Raw genomic sequence first — 18,741 nt, 5'->3', positions numbered from 1 at the left:
GTGCCCAGGAAACAAACACAGACTGGTGGGACCGCATAGTGTTATAGGTCTGGGATGATTCCCAGTGGCTGTGAAACTTTCTCATGCGTAAGGACACTTTCATGGAACTTTGTGACTTGCTTTCCCCTCCCCTGAAGCGCACAAATACCAAGATGAGAGCAGCCCTCACAGTTCACAAGCGAGTAGCGATAGCCCTCTGGAACCCTGCAAGGCCAGACAGCTACTGGTCAGTCCGGAATCAGTTTGGAGTGGGCAAATCTACTGTGGGAGCTGCTGTGATCCAAATAGCCAATGCAATCACTGAGCTGCTGCTATCAAGGGTAGTGACTCTGGGAAATGTGCAGGTCATAGTGGATGGCTTTGCTGCAATGGGATTCTGTGGTGGGACGATAGAACGCATATCCCTATCTTGGGACCAGACCACCAAGGCAGCCAGTATATAAACTGAAAGGGGTACTTTTCAATGATGCTGCAAGCACTGGTGGATCACAAAGGACGTTTCACCAACATCAACGTGAAATGGCCGGGAAAGGTACATGACGCTCGCATCTTCAGGAACTCTGGTCTGTATGAACAGCTGCAGCAAGGGACTTACTTTCCAGACGAAAAAATAACGGTTGGGGATGTTAAAATGCCTATAGTTATCCTTGGGGAGCCAGCCTACCCCTTAATGCCATGGCTCATGAAGCTGTACACAGGGAGCCTGGACAATAGTCAGGAGATGTTCAACTATAGGCTGGGCAAGTGCAGAATGGTGGTAGAATGTGCATTTGGATGTTTAAAAGCACGCTGGCGCAGTTTACTGACTCGGTTAGACCTCAGCAAAACCAATGTTCCCATTGTTATTACTGCTTGCTGTGTGCTCCACAATATCTGTGAGAGTAAGGGGGAGATGTTTATGGTGGAATGGGAAGTTGAGGCAAATCACCTGGGCACTAATTACGCGCAGCCAGACATCAGTCCGGTTAGAAGAGCACAACAGGGCATGCTGCACATCAGAGAAGCTTTGAAAACCAGTTTCATGGCTGACCAACCTATGGTGTGACAGTTCTGTTTGTTTCTCCTTGATGAAAACCCGCCCCCTTGGTTCACTCTACTTCCCGGTAAGCCAACCGTCCTCCCGTCCCCACTTCGATCACCGCTTGCAGAGGCAATAAAGTCATTTTTGTTTCAAATTCATGCATTCTTTATTAATTCATCACACAACTAGGGGGATAACTGCCAAGGTAGCCTGGGAGGGGTGGAGGAGGAAGGAAGCACCGGATGGGGTGATGGATGAGGGGAGGAGGGAAGGACAAGGCCACACTGCACTTCAAAATTTATTGAATGCCAGCTTTCTGATGCTTGGGCAATCCTCTGGGGTGGAGTGGTTGGGTGCCTGGAGCCCCCTCCCCCCCATGTTCTTGAGCATCTGGGTAAGGAGGCTATGGAACTTGGGGAGGAGGGTGGTTGGTTACATAGGGGCTGCAGTGGCGGTCTGTGCTTTTCCTGCACCTCAACCATACGCGGGAGCATATCAGTTTGATTCTCCAGTAGCCTCAGCATTGCATCCTCTCCTGTTGCTCCAGCCATCTATTCTCTCATGTGTCCCTCCTGTCATCACGTTCATTTTGTGCTTCCTGGATTCTGCCATTGTCTGCCTCCACACATTCTTCTGGGCTCTTTCAGTTTGGGTGGACTGCATGAACTCAGAGAACATTTCATCGTGAGCGCGTTTTTTTCACCTTCTCATCTGCACTAGCCCCTCGGATGGAGATGCTAGTTGCAGCGTTGAAACATTTGCAGCAGCGGGAGGAAAAAAAGGGAGATTAAAATTGAAAAAGACATATTGGCCATTTAAAAGGAGGGCTGATGTTTTCAGGTTAACGTGCAGCACAAACCCAACTAAATCCCCCACACACCCAATTCTCTGGGATGATCGTTTCACCCCTCCCCCCACTGCATGGCTAACAGCGGGGATGATTTCTTTTCAGCCACAGGCAAACAGCCCAGCAGGAACAGCCACCTCTGATGTCCCCTTAATAAAATTCCCCTATTTCAACCAGGTGACCATGAATGATATCACTCTCCTGAGGATAACACAGAGAGATAAAGAATGGATCTTGCTTGAATGCCAGCAAACACCGGGACCACATGCTGCCATGCTTTCTTTTGCAATCATTTCAGACTACGTGCTACTGGTCTGCTGAGGTAAAGTGACCTATCATGGAGGATGCAATAAGGCTGCCCTCCCCAGAAACCTTTTGCAAAGGCTTTGGGAGTACCTCCAGGACAGCTTCATTGAGATGTCCCTGGAGGATTTCCACCCCATCCCCAGACACGTTTACAGACTTTTCCATAGCTGTACTGGCCGCGAATGCATCCCAAGTCTTCAGGGCAAATTAATCATTAAACATGCTTGCTTTTAAACCATGTATTATATTTACAAAGTTACACTCACCAGAGCTGCCTTCTCTGCCTTCAAGATCTGGGAGCCCGAGTTGGGAGGGTATTGGATCCAGGGTGATAAACAGTTCCTGGCTGTCAGGGAGAACAGTTTCTCCGCTTGCCTGGTGTGCGCTATCTTCAACCTCCCTCTCCTCATCATCGTCCTCGTCCCCAAAATCCTCATGCCTGTTGCATGAGACTCCCCCCTTGCAGGAGTCCATGTACAGGGATGGGGCAGTGATAGGGACACCCCCTAGAATGGCATGCAGCCCATCATAGAAGCGGCGTCCCTGGGGCTCTGACCCCGAGTGGGCATTTGCCTCTTGGGTTTTTTGGTAGGCTTGCCTAAGCTCCTTAAGTTTCATGTGGCACTGCTGAGGGTCCCTGTGATAGCCTCTGTCCTTCATGCCCTTGGAGATTTTTTCAAATATTTTGGCATTTTGTCTTTTGGAATGGAGTTCTGATAGCATGGATTTGTCTCCCCAAACAGCGATCAGATCTAGTACCTCCAGTTCGGTCCAGGCTGGAGCTCTTTTGTGATTCTGGGACTCCATGGTCACCTCTGCTGATGAGCTCGCCACACTGGCCAAACAGGAAATGAAATTCAAAAGTTTGTAGAGCTTTTCCTGTCTACCTGACCAGCGCATCCGAGTTCAGAGTGCTGTCCAGAGCGGTCACAATGGAGCACTGTGGGATAGCTCCTGGAGGCCAATACCGTCAAATTGCATCCACACTAACCCAAATTTGACCCGACAATGTCGATTTCAGCACTAATCCCCTCGTCGGGGAGGAGTACAGAAATCAATTTTAAGAGTCCATTAAGTCGACAAAAATGGCTTCCTTGTGTGGATGAGTGCAGGGTTAAATCGATCTAACACTGCTAAATTCAACCTAAACTCGTAGTGTAGACCAGGGCTGACTCAGGTAACTAGTGACTGAAAATTATCATCATCCAATGGCTGCTTGGTGGCCTCAGTCCAGTTTTCAATGGAAAAGTGTCTGCATCACAAAAATCATGATTAAAACCAAGACTATAGTTATCTAATTGCAATTATTATGCACCCATCAACTCAGCAATTTAGCGGAGAGGCCAAGGAACTTGTTGCCTGACCTATTCTCTCACACTAGAGGAGGTTCCACCGGGTCAGGGTTGGGGCAATGTGTGGGTAAATAAAGAATGTCAGTCTCCAGAGATGCCATCTAGCACCCAACTCATTGTTATAGGGTGACCTGTGTTGTAGACCCTTTGCAGTCTCTCTCAAATGCACCCCTCATGTGACAGGATTTACTTTCTTCAACAAGCGTGGAACCCCACAGTTCAATCACTCAGACTGGATAATTGGGCTGCAGCCATCCTGTTTTCCAACACTGTTAACACAACCAGCCCAAGCGTATTTGGCACTTGCAAGAAACTTTCCTCCAGAAACTTCCCAGCCTGTGTCCAGCAGCTGATTAAAGTGACTCAAACAGCTTTTTCCAAATAAACATATTGTTTATTCACCCAAAGATTCACCCAGAGAAATGTGTTAAAATAACAAAAATCTACATGCATCTGATCTTATCTAAACTTTACCCTTTCCTTGCAAGTCTAGGAAGGTGCACTCATCCCAGAAACCCCCACCTCAGTGCTGGGATAGACAGAGTGACCTCCTTCATTCTCTGCCTCTGGCAGGGTCTCTATGTCAGTGTCTCCCCTTCAGTTCCTACTGGCTACTTACCTGCTCCCTCTTTGGAGAAACAGTTTTTAACTGTTTACGGTCTTTTTGATTTCTCAGCTATGGTCTTGAGGAAAGAGCTGTGTAACTTTTGACTGGTGCCTGGGAAGAGCATCTTCCCAATTAATGGCCCAACCATTGTTCTCTTGAAGTTGTTTACCCTGAGCTGCCTTATCTCTGACCCTTGTTTTGTTTCTTGTTTGTTTTTCTTACCAACTCCTTTTAATTCAGCTCCACATAGTCACAGATAATATCAAGCAGGTAAACTGACATACATATGATATAGATATCTCCCTCATTCTCCACAATCCTTCATGAGCATTAAATTCACACCCATGAATTATGGTGAGATTAGAGGAGGAGCCTGGAGGTAAGATAAGAGGCACAAACTCTTTATACCATAGTGCTTTACATAATTCTTTTGCAAGTTGTACAGTCTTCATGGAATCATAGAAATATAGGGCTGGACTGGGCCCTCAAGAGGTCAGCTAAGTCCATCCCTTCACGCTGATGAGTTGGCTATCCAGGTGCAAAAATTAAGGACTGCTGAGCATTCTTTTCCAGTTTGTAAGCCATGCAAGCCCCAGGAATATTTCATGATTAACAATGCCCTTGCATGGGTTTAAACATTTATTTTTCAAAAGAGATCATACTTACATTGTCATTGCTTCCTTTGTTATCCTCATATTTTGTTTCTATATGAATGGAGAATTTAGGCAAAAATGAGCACTGCAAAGAAAGCAAAATGTGTCCAGATCAATTTAAAATGTCAATTGCTTCATCAGGTCACTTGCTCAATAAATCCTGTTTTCTAGCAGCTTTCCTATTTTTTCTTGATTATTGCAAGAAATTGAATCAAAATCACTAAAAATCCACAATTGCAAAGGTTTTTTTAAAATGATTTTGAAAGGATATATTGATTCTATCCCAAAGTTGAGTACTAAAACAAAGTTAAAACTAAACTAATAGAATTGTGGGACAACTAGTTATAGCAGTCAGTGTATATTTTATACATAACAGTGGCTATATTCTGAATGTTCCTCCACTACTCTCTGTCTTAAGTATCGCTATATTTTTCAGAACTTTTGAGCCGTTGTCCTATAGAGCTTTTCCTTGGATGACTTCCATTTCCAGAGCAATGCCTATCTGCCCTATGAACAAAATCTATGGAAATTCCACTGCCTGCAGTCCCAGATCAAAATGCTGAGGATGCTTCATCATGCAGTTATTCTCTAATTCCAGTATGATGCAGGTTTTTAAGTTATCTCATTTTGATTTTCCCTGAAAATTTTCTTAATTTTGGCATCCAACCAAACACACCATCACATCAACCCGCCCATATAATGCGAGAAAAATTACAATCATTCAAATGTTTTTCCTATCGATCACGAAGAGAATCTGATGCCCCTATGCTCTTATGGGCAAATTCTCAATTAGACCCATACAACTCCACTGACTTGAGGAGTTGGCACATACTTTTCATATCAAATTTTGCTCTAACACTGGTGCATATCCACTAGTGTTACTTTATACAAGACTGGCTTTCTTTCTCTGTGGATTGTTTCATTCATTTGGTTTCCTAAGAGTGCAATTTGCAGCGCTACACAACACAATTTCACTTTAGAGACTATTTCAAACATCTTCTCTTTAGCGTTTCACACTCTTGCTCCCAAATAATTTTTTTCCACATACTTAAGCAGCCAGAGTCAATGGCCAGCAATCCTTGAATGATATTAGTTCAGCCACTTTACTATAAAGGCATCAAGTCTTTTCTTGCATTAACTGTCAGTGACACCGATGTGCCAGTTCTTTGCAAGACATTTAATTGATGCCCGATGGCAAAGAGTCATTGAACTGCTTGTGACTATTTCAAATGTTATGTACTGAGGTTACACAATGAACAAAGTTTGATGCTTCAGTGCTCACATTGCTACTGGTCCAAATTTGGACTTCATCAGAGTTGATTTTGGTTCCCGCAACAGGAAGGGAGATAGCTTGGAGAGCCAGCTGCTGTGGAGCAAAGCTGAAAGGGGAAGCAGGTTCTTCCTGAGACTAGAGAATTACTGTTTTCTATTCCCTGGACTATATGAAAAGAAGCCATTGATTGAGCCTCTAATTTTGGCCACAGAACACCTACTATTCATTAGCAGCAGCTGAGTAATAAGCATGGACTACTCAAACCTTTACGCAAAAAAGAGCGAGATGTTTGTGCCAAAACAGGGCCCTGCACTGGATTTAGAGAACAATCTTTACCAAACATTTAACACAGTACTTACCAGCTATAAAAATATCTAGGCCATGCACTACGCACCTTATTTATGATATTAATAGTAAACCAGTGATAAATGTGGTACAAGAAAAAAATCAACGGTGTGTGCAATGGAGGATGGAACAGCTTCAGAGATGGCCCAGTAGGTTCTAATTACCCATATCTTTGGGGCCATGTGTTACTTGATAGGCACACATCTCAGAAGGCTAGGTGAGTGTATTCATTATTCATAAGCAACCAGACAGCTGGAGCTAATGTAATGCAGGCTAACGGATCAGAAACCCAGATAGCCTTCCAACTTAGCTTTGACTAGAAGAGTCTCAGCTGATTCCAATGTACAGGATGTTTTCGTCCTGTCCCAGGTCTTCCAATCTGCCAAAAACATTCCTATTTTATTTCCCCAAGTTCTCAAGGCAGCTGCAGAGCTTCAGTCATAACTCCTGAAAGAGGGTCAAGCAAAAGGGTTGTTTTTTCTATCTTCTGCATTACAGATCTACTCATGCTATGACTGGATTGCCCACTTCTGCTGGGCTACACAAACCCCGCCATAGCATGGCACAGCGCATGCTCTCATGTGGGGGGAAGGCATCAGCTTGTCTGTTAGGGTTGTGGGGGAGAACTACCATGAAAAGTTTGTGTGTGATTGCTAGTGTCTACTGCGAAGGCTATTACACTTAGAAGCAGGAAGATGAAAAGACAGAGCAGATGGACAACAGAAGACCCTCAGGATGCTTTGCTGATTAGTTGCTAGCTGGTCTGAGCATGAAAGAGATTTCAGTATTTTTTTCAATCCATTACAAACAGTTTTCTTTCCACTTTCGTATATGGATGTGAAAGCTGGAAATCCATCAGAGGTACAGACAGATGTATAAAATACCTTCAGAAGCAAATATATATCACAAATGCTGAGATTCATGACCGAGTTCAATAGCTTATCTCCAAAGTTATCCAGAAAAGAAGATGGAAATATCTGGGACGTGTTAAGAATGAAGCCAGAGCATCTGTTGTGGCAGGTGTGCTATTGGGTAGCTAGAGGAACGTGTAAAAGGGCTGACTGAAAGAACCTCTCTGTCAAATAGTACTAAGCTGTGGGGAGGGGGAGAATATGGGACTTAACAACAGAGAGAACATGCAAAGAGTGGCCCAGGATAGGGAAGAACAGCAGAGTCCTGTTTGTGCCCTAAGCAACATTTGATGGTTCCAGAAGGATTCAGATTATAAACAGTAAAGAACCCAACATAGAGGGTATGCTTGCTGTTTTACACTAGCTGTTTTGTGTGCGTGGGCAGGTGGATGGTGGATAAATCAAATTGCTATAGAAAGTAGGTTATATACTGCAGATTTTTTAAATAAAAAAGAAATAGAGACTCATCACATACATCTTGCCATGCAGAATTTTTGGAACAGCTAGAAAATAAGGTGGCCAAAACATGGCATATAGAGTTCTACTGCTGCCCACAGCAGCTGTGATTTTTAATAGGATGGTGTGTAGCCTGTAGAGACTACAGGTCTGAGCACCTAATGCTCCAGCTAGATTCAAGCTGGAACTCTGCATGCTGAGAATTCTGCTGGGAAGCACCATGTAAGAGATGAGGGCAGTTGCAACTTGTTGCATTTTTGTGATGGCTCCTGGCAAGTGTGGTTTTGTGTGGGTGGAGTCTGGTTATGCCTGCCTTTATTGGGGGTCAGTGTTTAGTTTTGAATTATTGGGTTCACCAAAATGTCACCAATTTTTTTTAAAAAGTGGTTGCTTCATGATTGCTAAATGTCTGGAGGATTTGATAGGAAAACACAGTTGACTAGTGTTCTGCACACATGTCTTCAGACTATTGCTCTGTGTCATCGTCTGTTAATGTGTTTTAGACACCAGCTCTTCTGGTCTGAGCGTGCAGATTTAATTCTCTCCTTTACACAACTTTTAAGAAAACAAAACCAAGTAAAAATCAAATCTAGCAAACAGCAGAAGTTGTAGATGAAATATATGAGCTGCCAGTTGGTAGAAAGTCATCAAAGCATGTACTGTCTGAGCAGACAAGATCCAGGTCTGGCCAACTTGGGAAGCCACAAAGCTGGTTTCTTAAATTACACAGTACAAGTCTGGTGTTTTGTCCAGAACCTCAACAGTTATGTAAATTACTCTTACCACTCTGGCTCTAATGGCCACAGACAGTGCAGCTGCTCCCACAGGAGTACTGATGCTGCTACCATATCCCCAATTACCTTGCTTGCCACAGGAAGTGGTGTTGCCATTTTAACCTTCATTGCTAGGTTGTCACTGAAAACCCTCTTGTTGGCAGAAGTAGTTTTTCACATCCATTTTTCTGTTTCTGGTTGCTATGCAGACAAACACCCACCCCCCAGCCACCCAGCCACTGATTCCTCTTCCTTTGAATCAGTGAAAGTATCCGTGTGCTATGATCTGACTGTCAAGTCCCTGGAGGTGTTGGATGGAACATATTTTCCACAATATAAATACCTTTTTTCTTCACTTATTGAAACTGTTGCCGTTGGGTACATCTGCACTGCAATCATCCTATGATTACAGCTCGTGTACATGTAGGTAGAGATTAAAGCTATCTTGGGTATATCTACTGGAGTTGCAACCACACCCCATGACTTCAGTGTAGACATGCCCCTGAAATCACTGCAACCTCACTGTTAATAGAAGATAGCAATCAAAATCATTCTCTCTGTGTTAGTGGGCTAAAGCAAAGCTGCAGTTCAATTATAACTCATAATTCAGTACAATTATGACTCCTGAATAAACATGGATAACTGAGAGGATTTTTAAATATATAGACAGCTGGGGCATGACCCTATTTTATATAACAGAATATTGGATAAATCAAGAGACACTATAGCAAGCTTCTTAGTAAATAGCAAACCCCAAATTTAACTCCTGCTTAAGTGATGCTTTGGCCTTCTGCCCAAGGGTAAAGTTCACCTCAAGTATTTTAAAAGTACCTGTGATAGGGGCCTAGGGAATGCTCACTGCTGTGTATACAGACTGAACAGTAAATATGGCAGGCGACCAGCTTGGCTTAACAGTGAAATCCTTGCTGATCTTAAACACAAAAAAGAAGCTTACAAGAAGTGGAAGATTGGACAAATGACCAGCGAAGAGTATAAAAATATTGCTCGGGAATGCAGGAATGAAATCAGGAAGGTCAAATCACACCGGGAGTTGCAGCTAGCAAGAGATGTTAAGAGTAACAAGAAGGGTTTCTTCAGGTATGTTAGCAACAAGAAGAAAGTCAAGGAAAGTGTGGGCCCCTTATTGAATGAGGGAGGCAACCTAGTGACAGAGGAAAAAGCTAATGTACTCAATGCTTTTTTTGCCTCTTCACGAATAAGGTCAGCTCCCAAACTCCTGCACTGGGCAGCACAGCATGGGGAGGAGGTGACCAGCCCTCTGTGGAGAAAGAAGTGGTTCGGGACTATTTAGAAAAGCTGGACGAGCACAAGACCATGGGGCTGGATGCTCTGCATCCAAGAGTGCTAAAGGAGTTGGCAGGTGTGATTGCAGAGCCATTGGCCATTATCTTTGAAAACTCATGGCGATTGGGGGAGGTCCCGGATGACTGGAAAAAGGCTAATGTAGTGCCCATCTTTAAAAAAGGGAAGGAGGATGATCCTGGGAACTAAAGGCCAGTCAGCCTCACCTCAGTCCCTGGAAAAATCATGGAGCAGGTCCTCAAGGAATCAATTCTGAAGCACTTAGAGGAGAGGAAAGTGATCAGGAACAGTCAGCATGGATTCACCAAGGGCAAGTCATGTCTGACTAATCTATTTCCTTCTATGATGAGATAACTGGCTCTGTGGATGAGGGGAAAGCAGTGGATGTGCTGTTCCTTGACTTTAGCAAAGCTTTTGACACGGTCTCCCACAGCATTCTTGCCAGTAAGTTAAAGAAGTATGGGCTGGATGAATGGACTATAAGGTGGATAGAAAGCTGGCTAGATTGTCAGGCTCAATGGATAGTGATCAATCGCTCCATGTCTAGTTGGCAGCCGTTATCAAGTGGAGTGCCCCAAGGGTCGGTCCTGGGGCTGGTTTTGTTCAATATCTTCATTAATGATCTGGAGGATGGCATGGACTGCACCCTCAGCAAGTTTGCAGATGACACTAAACTGGGAGGAGAGGTAGATACGCTGGAGGGTAGGGATAGGATACAGAGGGACCTAGACAAATTAGAGGATTGGGCCAAAAGAAATCTGATGAGGTTCAACAAGGACTAGTGCAGAGTCCTGCACTTAGGACGGAAGAATCCCATGCACCGCTACAGACTATGGACCGAATGGCTAGGCAACAGTTCTGCAGAAAAGGACCTAGGGGTCACAGTGGACGAGAAGCTGGATATGAGTCAACAGTGTGCCGTTGTTGCCAAGAAGGCCAATGGCATTTTGGGATGTATAAGTAGGGGCACTGCCAGCAGATCGAGGGACGTGATTGTTCCCCTCTATTCGACATTGGTGAGGCCTCATCTGGAGTACTGTGTCCAGTTTTGGGCCCCACACTACAAGAAGGATGTAGAAAAATTGGAAAACGTCCAGCAGAGGGCAACAAAAATCAATAGGGGACTGGAATACGTGACTTATGAGGAGAGGCTGAGGGAACTGGGATTGTTTAGTCTGCGGAAGAGAAGAACGAGGGGGGATTTGATAGCTGCTTTCAACTACCTGAAAGGGGGTTCAAAAGAGGATGGATCTAGACTGTTCTCAGTGGTAGCAGATGACAGAACGAGGAGTAATGGTCTCAAGTTGCAGTGGGGGAGGTTTAGGTTGGATATTAGGAAAAACTTTTTCACTAGGAGGGTGGTGAAACACTGGAATGCGTTACCTAGGGAGGTGGTGGAATCTCCTCCCTTAGAGGTTTTTAAGGTCAGGCTTGACAAAGCCCTGGCTGGGATGATTTAGTTAGGGATTGGTCCTGCTTTGAGCAGGGGATTGGGCTAGATAACCTCCTGAGGTCCTTTCCAACCCTGATATTCTATGATTCTTCTTCTGACAAGTCTGTTTAGATGATAATCTCCACAATATCATTGCAATTTGGAAAAAAGTCCATATCAGTTTTCACTTTTCCTCTCTACCCATAAATATCAGATATTATCAGCTAAGCAACTGTCTGTCAGCAATGAGGCAGATCAGGATGCTTCTTAACACAGAGCCCAGCCATTTTACATGCTATGCTCCAGATTGAATTGCACCAGCTTGCAGTAGCTTGACAAACCACTGCTTTAATGAGGTGGTTGTTTCCTGTGCTCCCGAGTCTAGACTCTCCTTAAAGTCCAAACCCCAGGATACAAAGACATTTTTCCAAAATACTATTCATATGTAACTAATGGAGAGATGCTCTGTCTGAATCTGCAGACAGCCTGAAACATTAGCTATGAAAGGTGTATCCTCCTCCCGCTCATTTCAATGGGGCAATAACTGTGCAGTCTACTGATTGTCCTTTGAGTGTGGTATTTTCAAAATGCTCAGTGTTGGCCTAACTCTGCCTACATCCAAGTCAATGGTGGTCTTCTTGATTTCAGTGGGAGCAGAGTTAGGTCAACGCTGAACACATTTGGAACTACCACCCTAAATTTCAGTGTTTTAAACTATTGCATTGAGGATCAAAGCACACAGGAAAGGAGAGTGACAGCATTATAACGATTTGCACAATCTAGAACGAGTGCCATCTCATGTTGGCATCAATACTGAGAAAAGATAGGGAGAACAGCACCACTTATTTTCTCCCTCTAGATTGAACCCTGACTACATTAATGGCTCTTCATCATGCTGTATTTTGCCACTAGCTATCCTGTTTGATTGCCTTCCTGAGAAGCAATAGGCTGGCATGGAAACGCTGGTATATTTCACTAAAGCTGTTTTAGCAAGTGTAGCAGGGTGGCGTGCCTATTAGGGCATGGCTACAGAGCATTTTGGACCTTGCGCGAGTGAGCCTCCAAGCCTGGGTCTGCAGACTTGGGCTGGCGGGGCTCATGCTAGCACTCTGAAAATGGCTGAGTAGACAGTGCTTTGAAGATGGCAGCTTGGGCTCTGACGTTATACCATTATTTTTAGAGCACCAGCATGAGCCCCACTAGCCCAAGTAGGCAGACCTGACTGGGAGGCTTGTTCCTGATCACTTCAACATGCTGTGTAGACATACCTATGAAGGCTGGAGGGCCTGGTGCTAAACCTGATTACTAAAGAGGCACACCTGAGCTGGATCAAGTGATTCTCCAAAGAGCAGCAGGAAGCTGCAGGGAAAAGGGAGAAGGCTCAGGAGTGAGTGAGAAAGGCTGCAGTAGGGGTGCTGGAACAATTTACATAGTGGGGGTGCTATTATTACTACTTTGAGCCAGCACCCGCTGACCCTGAAACCCAGGGAGTTGCCCCGGCTAGGAAGGGCCGGGAGTAGCCAGCTAACACAGGGAAGCCCTCAGACACCCAGGAAGTTTGAGGCTGTGCCCAGTTTAAGGCTGGAGGGAAGATTTTTTGTGTTTAATTTTTAATTTTAAGTTAATACACCAGACCCCCAGCAGGCCTTGTGAAAGCCTCTTATTTGAGTTTATTGAGGAAGCCCTGAGGGGCCACATGCAGGGCTGCCTTGAGGCCTCAAGGGGGTGCTTGGAAGGAGGCCACTCGTTGATGCCTAAGGACCCCAGCCACCATGTCCCAGATAGCGAAAGACTTGTGCATGTTCCTGAGGTGGGCAGCAGAGCCAGAGCACGATCACCGCAAATGCCTGGGAATGAAGATGCTGATCATGGTTGGCCTCCTGGTGCCCCTCGTCTACTACCTGAAGCGCCACAAATGGTCTGTACTAAAGAGCAGAAAAATCACATACCGGCCCCCCAAGTAAGCACTGGACTGGAGCCTGCCGCCCTGCGGGCCTTGGCCACCCAGCCGCCGCGCGGCCCCTGCCGGGACAGGAATGTATGTACAGCTGGACAGATAGATGGGTACAGCCCACTCCTCATGATGAGTTACTCTTATTTAATGCCCTCTCCCTTGGACACAGCCGCTCGCCTGATAGGTCTGGGAAAGGACTCTGAGAAGGTGGGCGGCTACTGTCTGCACGTGCCCGCTGGGGGGGCAGAAATAAATCTACAATCTTCAGTGGGAAAGTGTGGTGTGGTGTGTTGGCCTAGGCCCTGCCCACGGGGCCCTCGCCTTCCCCTGGTCCTGTCACTCCCACCTGCTGCCCTGACCCATCTCCTTTCCACCCCAGCTATCTGCCTGGTGGGGATCCCAGTACAGCCAGAGGGGAAGGCCTGTGCCCTGCAGCCCCAGCTTCCTGGGGGGGCCTGTGTGTAATGGTGGCATTTATTAAACCGTTCTGTCTCCCCCCCCGGCAAAAAAAAAAACAAAACAAAAAAAACCTCACAACCTTTGCTCCCATAAGCTCCAATGAGCTAGGACATCTCTTTGATAAATAATCTGTTAACAAAATACCAGGTCTTAAAAGAAAAGAATATCCCCGTGGAATCCCAGCATTCTCCTGAAAAATTAGCTTCAGCAACTGCATGTGTGGGATGAGAGCTTCAAGAACTATGTCTTTGTCACCTGGCTGAGCCCTCGTCCAACAGCTTGCTTCCCCCAAAGAAATATTAAGGGAAGATTAAAGACTGAGAATTTGAGTGCCATTTGCTTCATATAGTATAATGGGAAAGAAAGTAGGAAACCATATGTCCTGCCCAGCCACCAGGTTCGAATCTAAATGCATGTGTAGTACAGTTGCTGGGGCTGTAACAAATCTCGCTTAAACTAAAAATGGCAATGGGAATTTTAAAAAGCCCCCCAAAATACTAAAATCCACCTACAGTTACTGGATTGCAAATATAACTTAAAATCATTTAATTTATTGGCAGCTGCTGTTGTAGTAGCACTGGCTTTCAGCAACACTTAGGCAAGGTCCAAATTTTTGTACAAGTTACAGAATGTATTTTGTGATTCATCAGATGCTCTCTGAGTAATTGGCACTGAGCTCTGGCAGAACCAGGGAACTGTTTATGCAGCACTCAAAAGGCTTTCTTATTCATCATGCACAAAGAATTTTTTTCCCCTTAAAGAACAAGAATTAGGCAAGAATTAAAATCAGACACAAAAGTGAAAGCTCGGAAATGATTTTTTTTTGTGAATTACTCTTCAAGGCACCACTCCTTCCTGCCCTGCCTCCCTCGGGGTTGTATTCCAGCACAAACCTGGCAGCTGATTGATACACAGGGCATGCACAGGAACGTATGGGGCAATTCCATTTCCAATTTTCCATTTCAACATCTCTAAGGTTTGCAAAGTGCCTCTCAGAGAAAAACCAAGTAGCAATTCCAGGCTATCATATTTTTACTTAATTTTTTCATTAAATCTTAAATTCTGCAGAACGTGTCTAAATTTGCAGGATTCCCCTTGTCTTTTATGACCCTTAGTCCTAAATTTCTTTTCTGTACAACTGTCTTTATAGCTGACTTATATATCATGGCTATCAAATCAACAGAAATTGCATTATAAACTCACTTTGAATATCTCAAGCATCCTGCAAACCCATGATATCTACAATCAGATGTGTAGGGAGAATGCAATGCACAAAAAGTTGAAATACATTAAGATTTTGCTTTCTGAGGCCATGGGGAGATTTCACAGCAGAAGAAAGCAAGTAGTGAAACAAATGCATCTATCTGTAAGAGTAATTACCAGATTTAAACATGAGTATTCCCAGATTAAAGAAGGGGGAAGTGAAAGCAGTATATGGAAAATCCACAGTTGGATTTTCAATTCTCTACAGATATTCTCTTGAAAATGAAAGGCTATTTTTAGCATGATGATTGATTAGTGTTGTCATAGCAACAAGAAACACTTACAGGAACAGGATAAAATGTAAGCAAGCCAAAACCACTGCCAAAGCCTTAAAGGGACAGAGTCAAACACATATGGCATTTTGCGGTCAATCTATGGATAGGGCTGTAAAAATAATCCTTTCATAGCGATTACTGTACATCTGAAGTGGATGAAGGGATTACAATGGTTTGCAATAAAACTGTTGGGCAGAAGGCTAGAGAAAAGGGTTCCTTTGCCCTTTGTAACCTATTCAGGAAGCTGGGGAACAAAAGGGAACAGTATTTTAGCTAGTTTCATTACCCGTTGTGGGATCTTCTGCAGAAAATCCAATGAGCTGCTGGAGGCTTCATCCGATGAATCCGATGAAGTGAGCTGTAGCTCACGAAAGCTTATGCTCTAATAAATTTGTTAGTCTCTAAGGTGCCACAAGTACTCCTTTTCTTTTTGAGAAATTGGAGAATCTGTTTATATGTATGTAGCAAGGCATTGAAGTGTATATGATATGTTAAAAATATATATAACAGCAGCAAAGGGGGAAATCTGTATGAAGAATACCAACAGATTTGCTGCCTAATAGCTTGTATTTACGGTATTCATAAGTATTCCAAATAATACTTGCAATGTACAGGATGATCTGTAATGTTTTGTGTGTGCATTAAGTGGTTATTTACTGAGAAACTGTATGGTACTGTCTCATACTGGGAACTATTAACACCTATTTACCAGGGTTTTGCATGCAATAGCTCTGAGGTTTAATTCTGCGTAATGCTTTCAGAAAAGTCCTGAAAAGAGAGAAATCTGGCCTGTGCGTCAGCAGAGAGTTAAGCTGAGGTGCAGAAAGAAAGGGAGCATAATAGAGCTGTACATAATATCCTGTCAGCATCTTCCTACCCCATTACAAAAGCTCAGAATCTGGTGGAGTCACAGGACTCCAAAGGCTGAAGCCCTGACACAAGCCTATGCACTAAACTAGCCTTGATTATAAAAGGAAAACAAGGGAAAGACCTGTTGGGTTACTTGTCCATCCTTGGCCAATGAAGGATTGTTCCCTATAGCATATATATTAGTGCTTTTATGGGGAGTTTCTTGCCTCTGTATGGGAAGAGCCCAAAAAAAGGACGATTTAGCCACAGGTTTGTAAATCTGTGCTGCAATGTAACTGATTTTTAAGAACGATGATGAAGAAAAACTGCACAAGGTTGTGCTCACAGTGCAGAACCCACATTACATCACAAACCACCCAGGCTTTACTCTTGTTGACACTTCATTATAATCCCTTGATCTTTGTGTGGTTAACTACATCATATGCTCTCCAGAGAGACGTATGCAGAGAGAGAGAGTGTTATGAAGAGCTGGACCAGCCTGGGGTAATCACCTTCTACCTGCCTAAAAACTCCTGTAGCTTCATCTGGACAATTTACTCTCCACTTCATTGTCTAAAACTCTGCTTCTTGTTTTCAGTGCAGAATGGCTGTACCCCATAGAGTGATTCCCGTAGAAGGAAGGCTTGATTCTGATCTCACTGACATGGGGATTTGCACTGGGGTAACTTCACTGAAGCAACTCTTGATTTACACAAGAGCAGAACCGGGCCCATTAGTTTGTAAGGTGCTCTGGGGTCTTTAAGGATAAAAAAGCACTGTCTAAATATAGTCTGTTCTTATTCATTTTCACAAGTTTAAGATAACGGTTCAGATCCTAATGAGAGATGATGTCTTCCAAAGTGAGTGAAAAAGACAGTGTGCGGGAATGTGGAGGTGATATTTGGTCAGTCATGAGCCTAATTTTGCTCTCACTTACACCAGTGTCATTCTGGAGTAACTCCTCTGACTTCAACAGTTTCACTGTATTTACAATAATGAAAAGGAGACAAGAATTTGGCCCAGATATGTAGGTCTTTATGACTTCAATTTAGAGCTGCAGGATTCACCACTTCACCCCAATACATGTTTGAAGTTGCGTTAACTTTAATTAAGCTTAAAATAAATGAAAAGCTTATCCAGCTTCCTGCCAACCCTCACATTCTCTGAAACCACTTTTAATATGAGAGAGACTGAGATCTTTGGAAATGTTGTACTAATAATTTATGTACAGTGAAACTCATCTCAACTGATCATCTCAAGGGAAAAGAAACAAAAAATAAGCTCGGTAGGAGAGGTTTCCTAACCACTGCCTATTCCTGCCCGACTTGGGTTTAAAATCTATTTTTCAAGTAAAGATAGTTACAGCATCCCAGATAAAAAATAGACTTTTTTTCCAATAAAGACAGTCAGTCCCCTTCCCCAGCCCACCCTGATATGTTCAGAACCAGCCTGGAGCTCGCTCCCTTGTGGCACAAGGTGAAATCCTGGCTGCACAGAAGTCAGTGGGAGTTTTGCCATTGATTTCAGTGGGGCCAGGACTTCACCCTGGTACAAGTGTCCCCTGCACAAGTTTCTGTTTCCCTCTTATCATTTCTATGTTGCTGGGGTGCTGTAGCTGTGGCTTTCTACCAACAAGCAAATTTCATGCAGAGAATTCCCACTCTCTATTGTCATAATACTTTCTGTATGCTTGTGCATCCAAAATCCTGAAACTGCTACTAATGCTAGAGACACAATCAGGGTGCAAACACCACCGCAGCCATTATAGACACTGCATTAGAGACAGAGAAACTTCTACCTATCAACAAACTCAGTCACTTCACCCCAAACTCCCTGGGTTACAGCTATGTTTAATTCAGAGAGGAAAGCTCCCACTCATGGTAAAATTGAAGGGCTAAAATCCCCATGCATCACACTGCATTATTTTTACTCCAGTCTAGGTGGGCGGAAAATAGATTTCATTAAAAAGATTAAAAAAGCTACTGGATGTTGGAAGCTAATGAGTGTGGGACACAAATTCTCCTTGCATATGCAAATACAATTTCCATTGCATATTCCTACATTTTTGGTTGTTAAAAGGCAGATGTAGTATTAGACATAAAATATGTACCAGTTCTTCCTAGTCTCTTACATGATCCTTTTTACTTCTTAGTCTTTGGCTGGAACTCACTGCTTTATATTCTGTGCATTCAACATTTTACACTCTGCACCAGGGGGTGCTGTATTATTGATGGCGTTTTATATTTTTGCTGGCTGTGGCTTTAAATGGGCTGTAATATGTAAGAAATCAACTATTTTATTGGTGTACTAAATTCTAAAAAGAGCAGAGAAGTTAGTGCACTCTGGGCCTGAGCCTCCACCACTGACGTCAATGAGATCATTGTAAGCTTGGACACTAAAAGGACTAGGATCATAAGGGGATTTTGTGTCTGTAAACAGGCAATAATGATCTGATTTTAAAATCCTTTTAAACCTCTAATTTTCACTGGTGTACAGTTTGTGCTCAGCGAAAGCTAGTCTCTGTAAATTAAACGTATCTTGGCCCGTTAGCAAAATACTAATCAATTACAGATTTTTTAAGCATAAGGGCAACACACTATCTGGGCCCTGATCCTGCACTGTGATCCATGAAGGTGGATTGC

General features: G+C 43.9%; 1 protein-coding gene across 14 annotated transcripts in view; it reads right to left on the bottom strand.

The window, feature by feature from the left end:
- PITPNC1 (phosphatidylinositol transfer protein cytoplasmic 1) overlaps window positions 1–18,741 on the bottom strand; it is a 196,360-nt gene that overhangs the window by 67,914 nt on the left and 109,705 nt on the right. For 12 of the 14 annotated variants that reach the window (XM_043496323.1, XM_043496317.1, XM_043496326.1 and 9 more), the window contains one exon: window positions 4,800–4,871. The exons of the other annotated variants lie outside the window; for them this stretch is intronic. In XM_043496323.1, the coding sequence (XP_043352258.1) occupies window positions 4,800–4,871 (72 nt within the window). The remainder of the gene's footprint in view (window positions 1–4,799; window positions 4,872–18,741) is intronic. 14 annotated transcript variants of the gene reach the window in all.

The sequence above is a fragment of the Dermochelys coriacea genome, chromosome 14, assembly GCF_009764565.3.
Source record: "Dermochelys coriacea isolate rDerCor1 chromosome 14, rDerCor1.pri.v4, whole genome shotgun sequence".
Lineage (NCBI taxonomy): Eukaryota > Metazoa > Chordata > Testudines > Dermochelyidae > Dermochelys > Dermochelys coriacea.
Note: the sequence above shows the minus strand (reverse complement) of the source record. Positions and strands in the feature narration are given on the sequence as shown.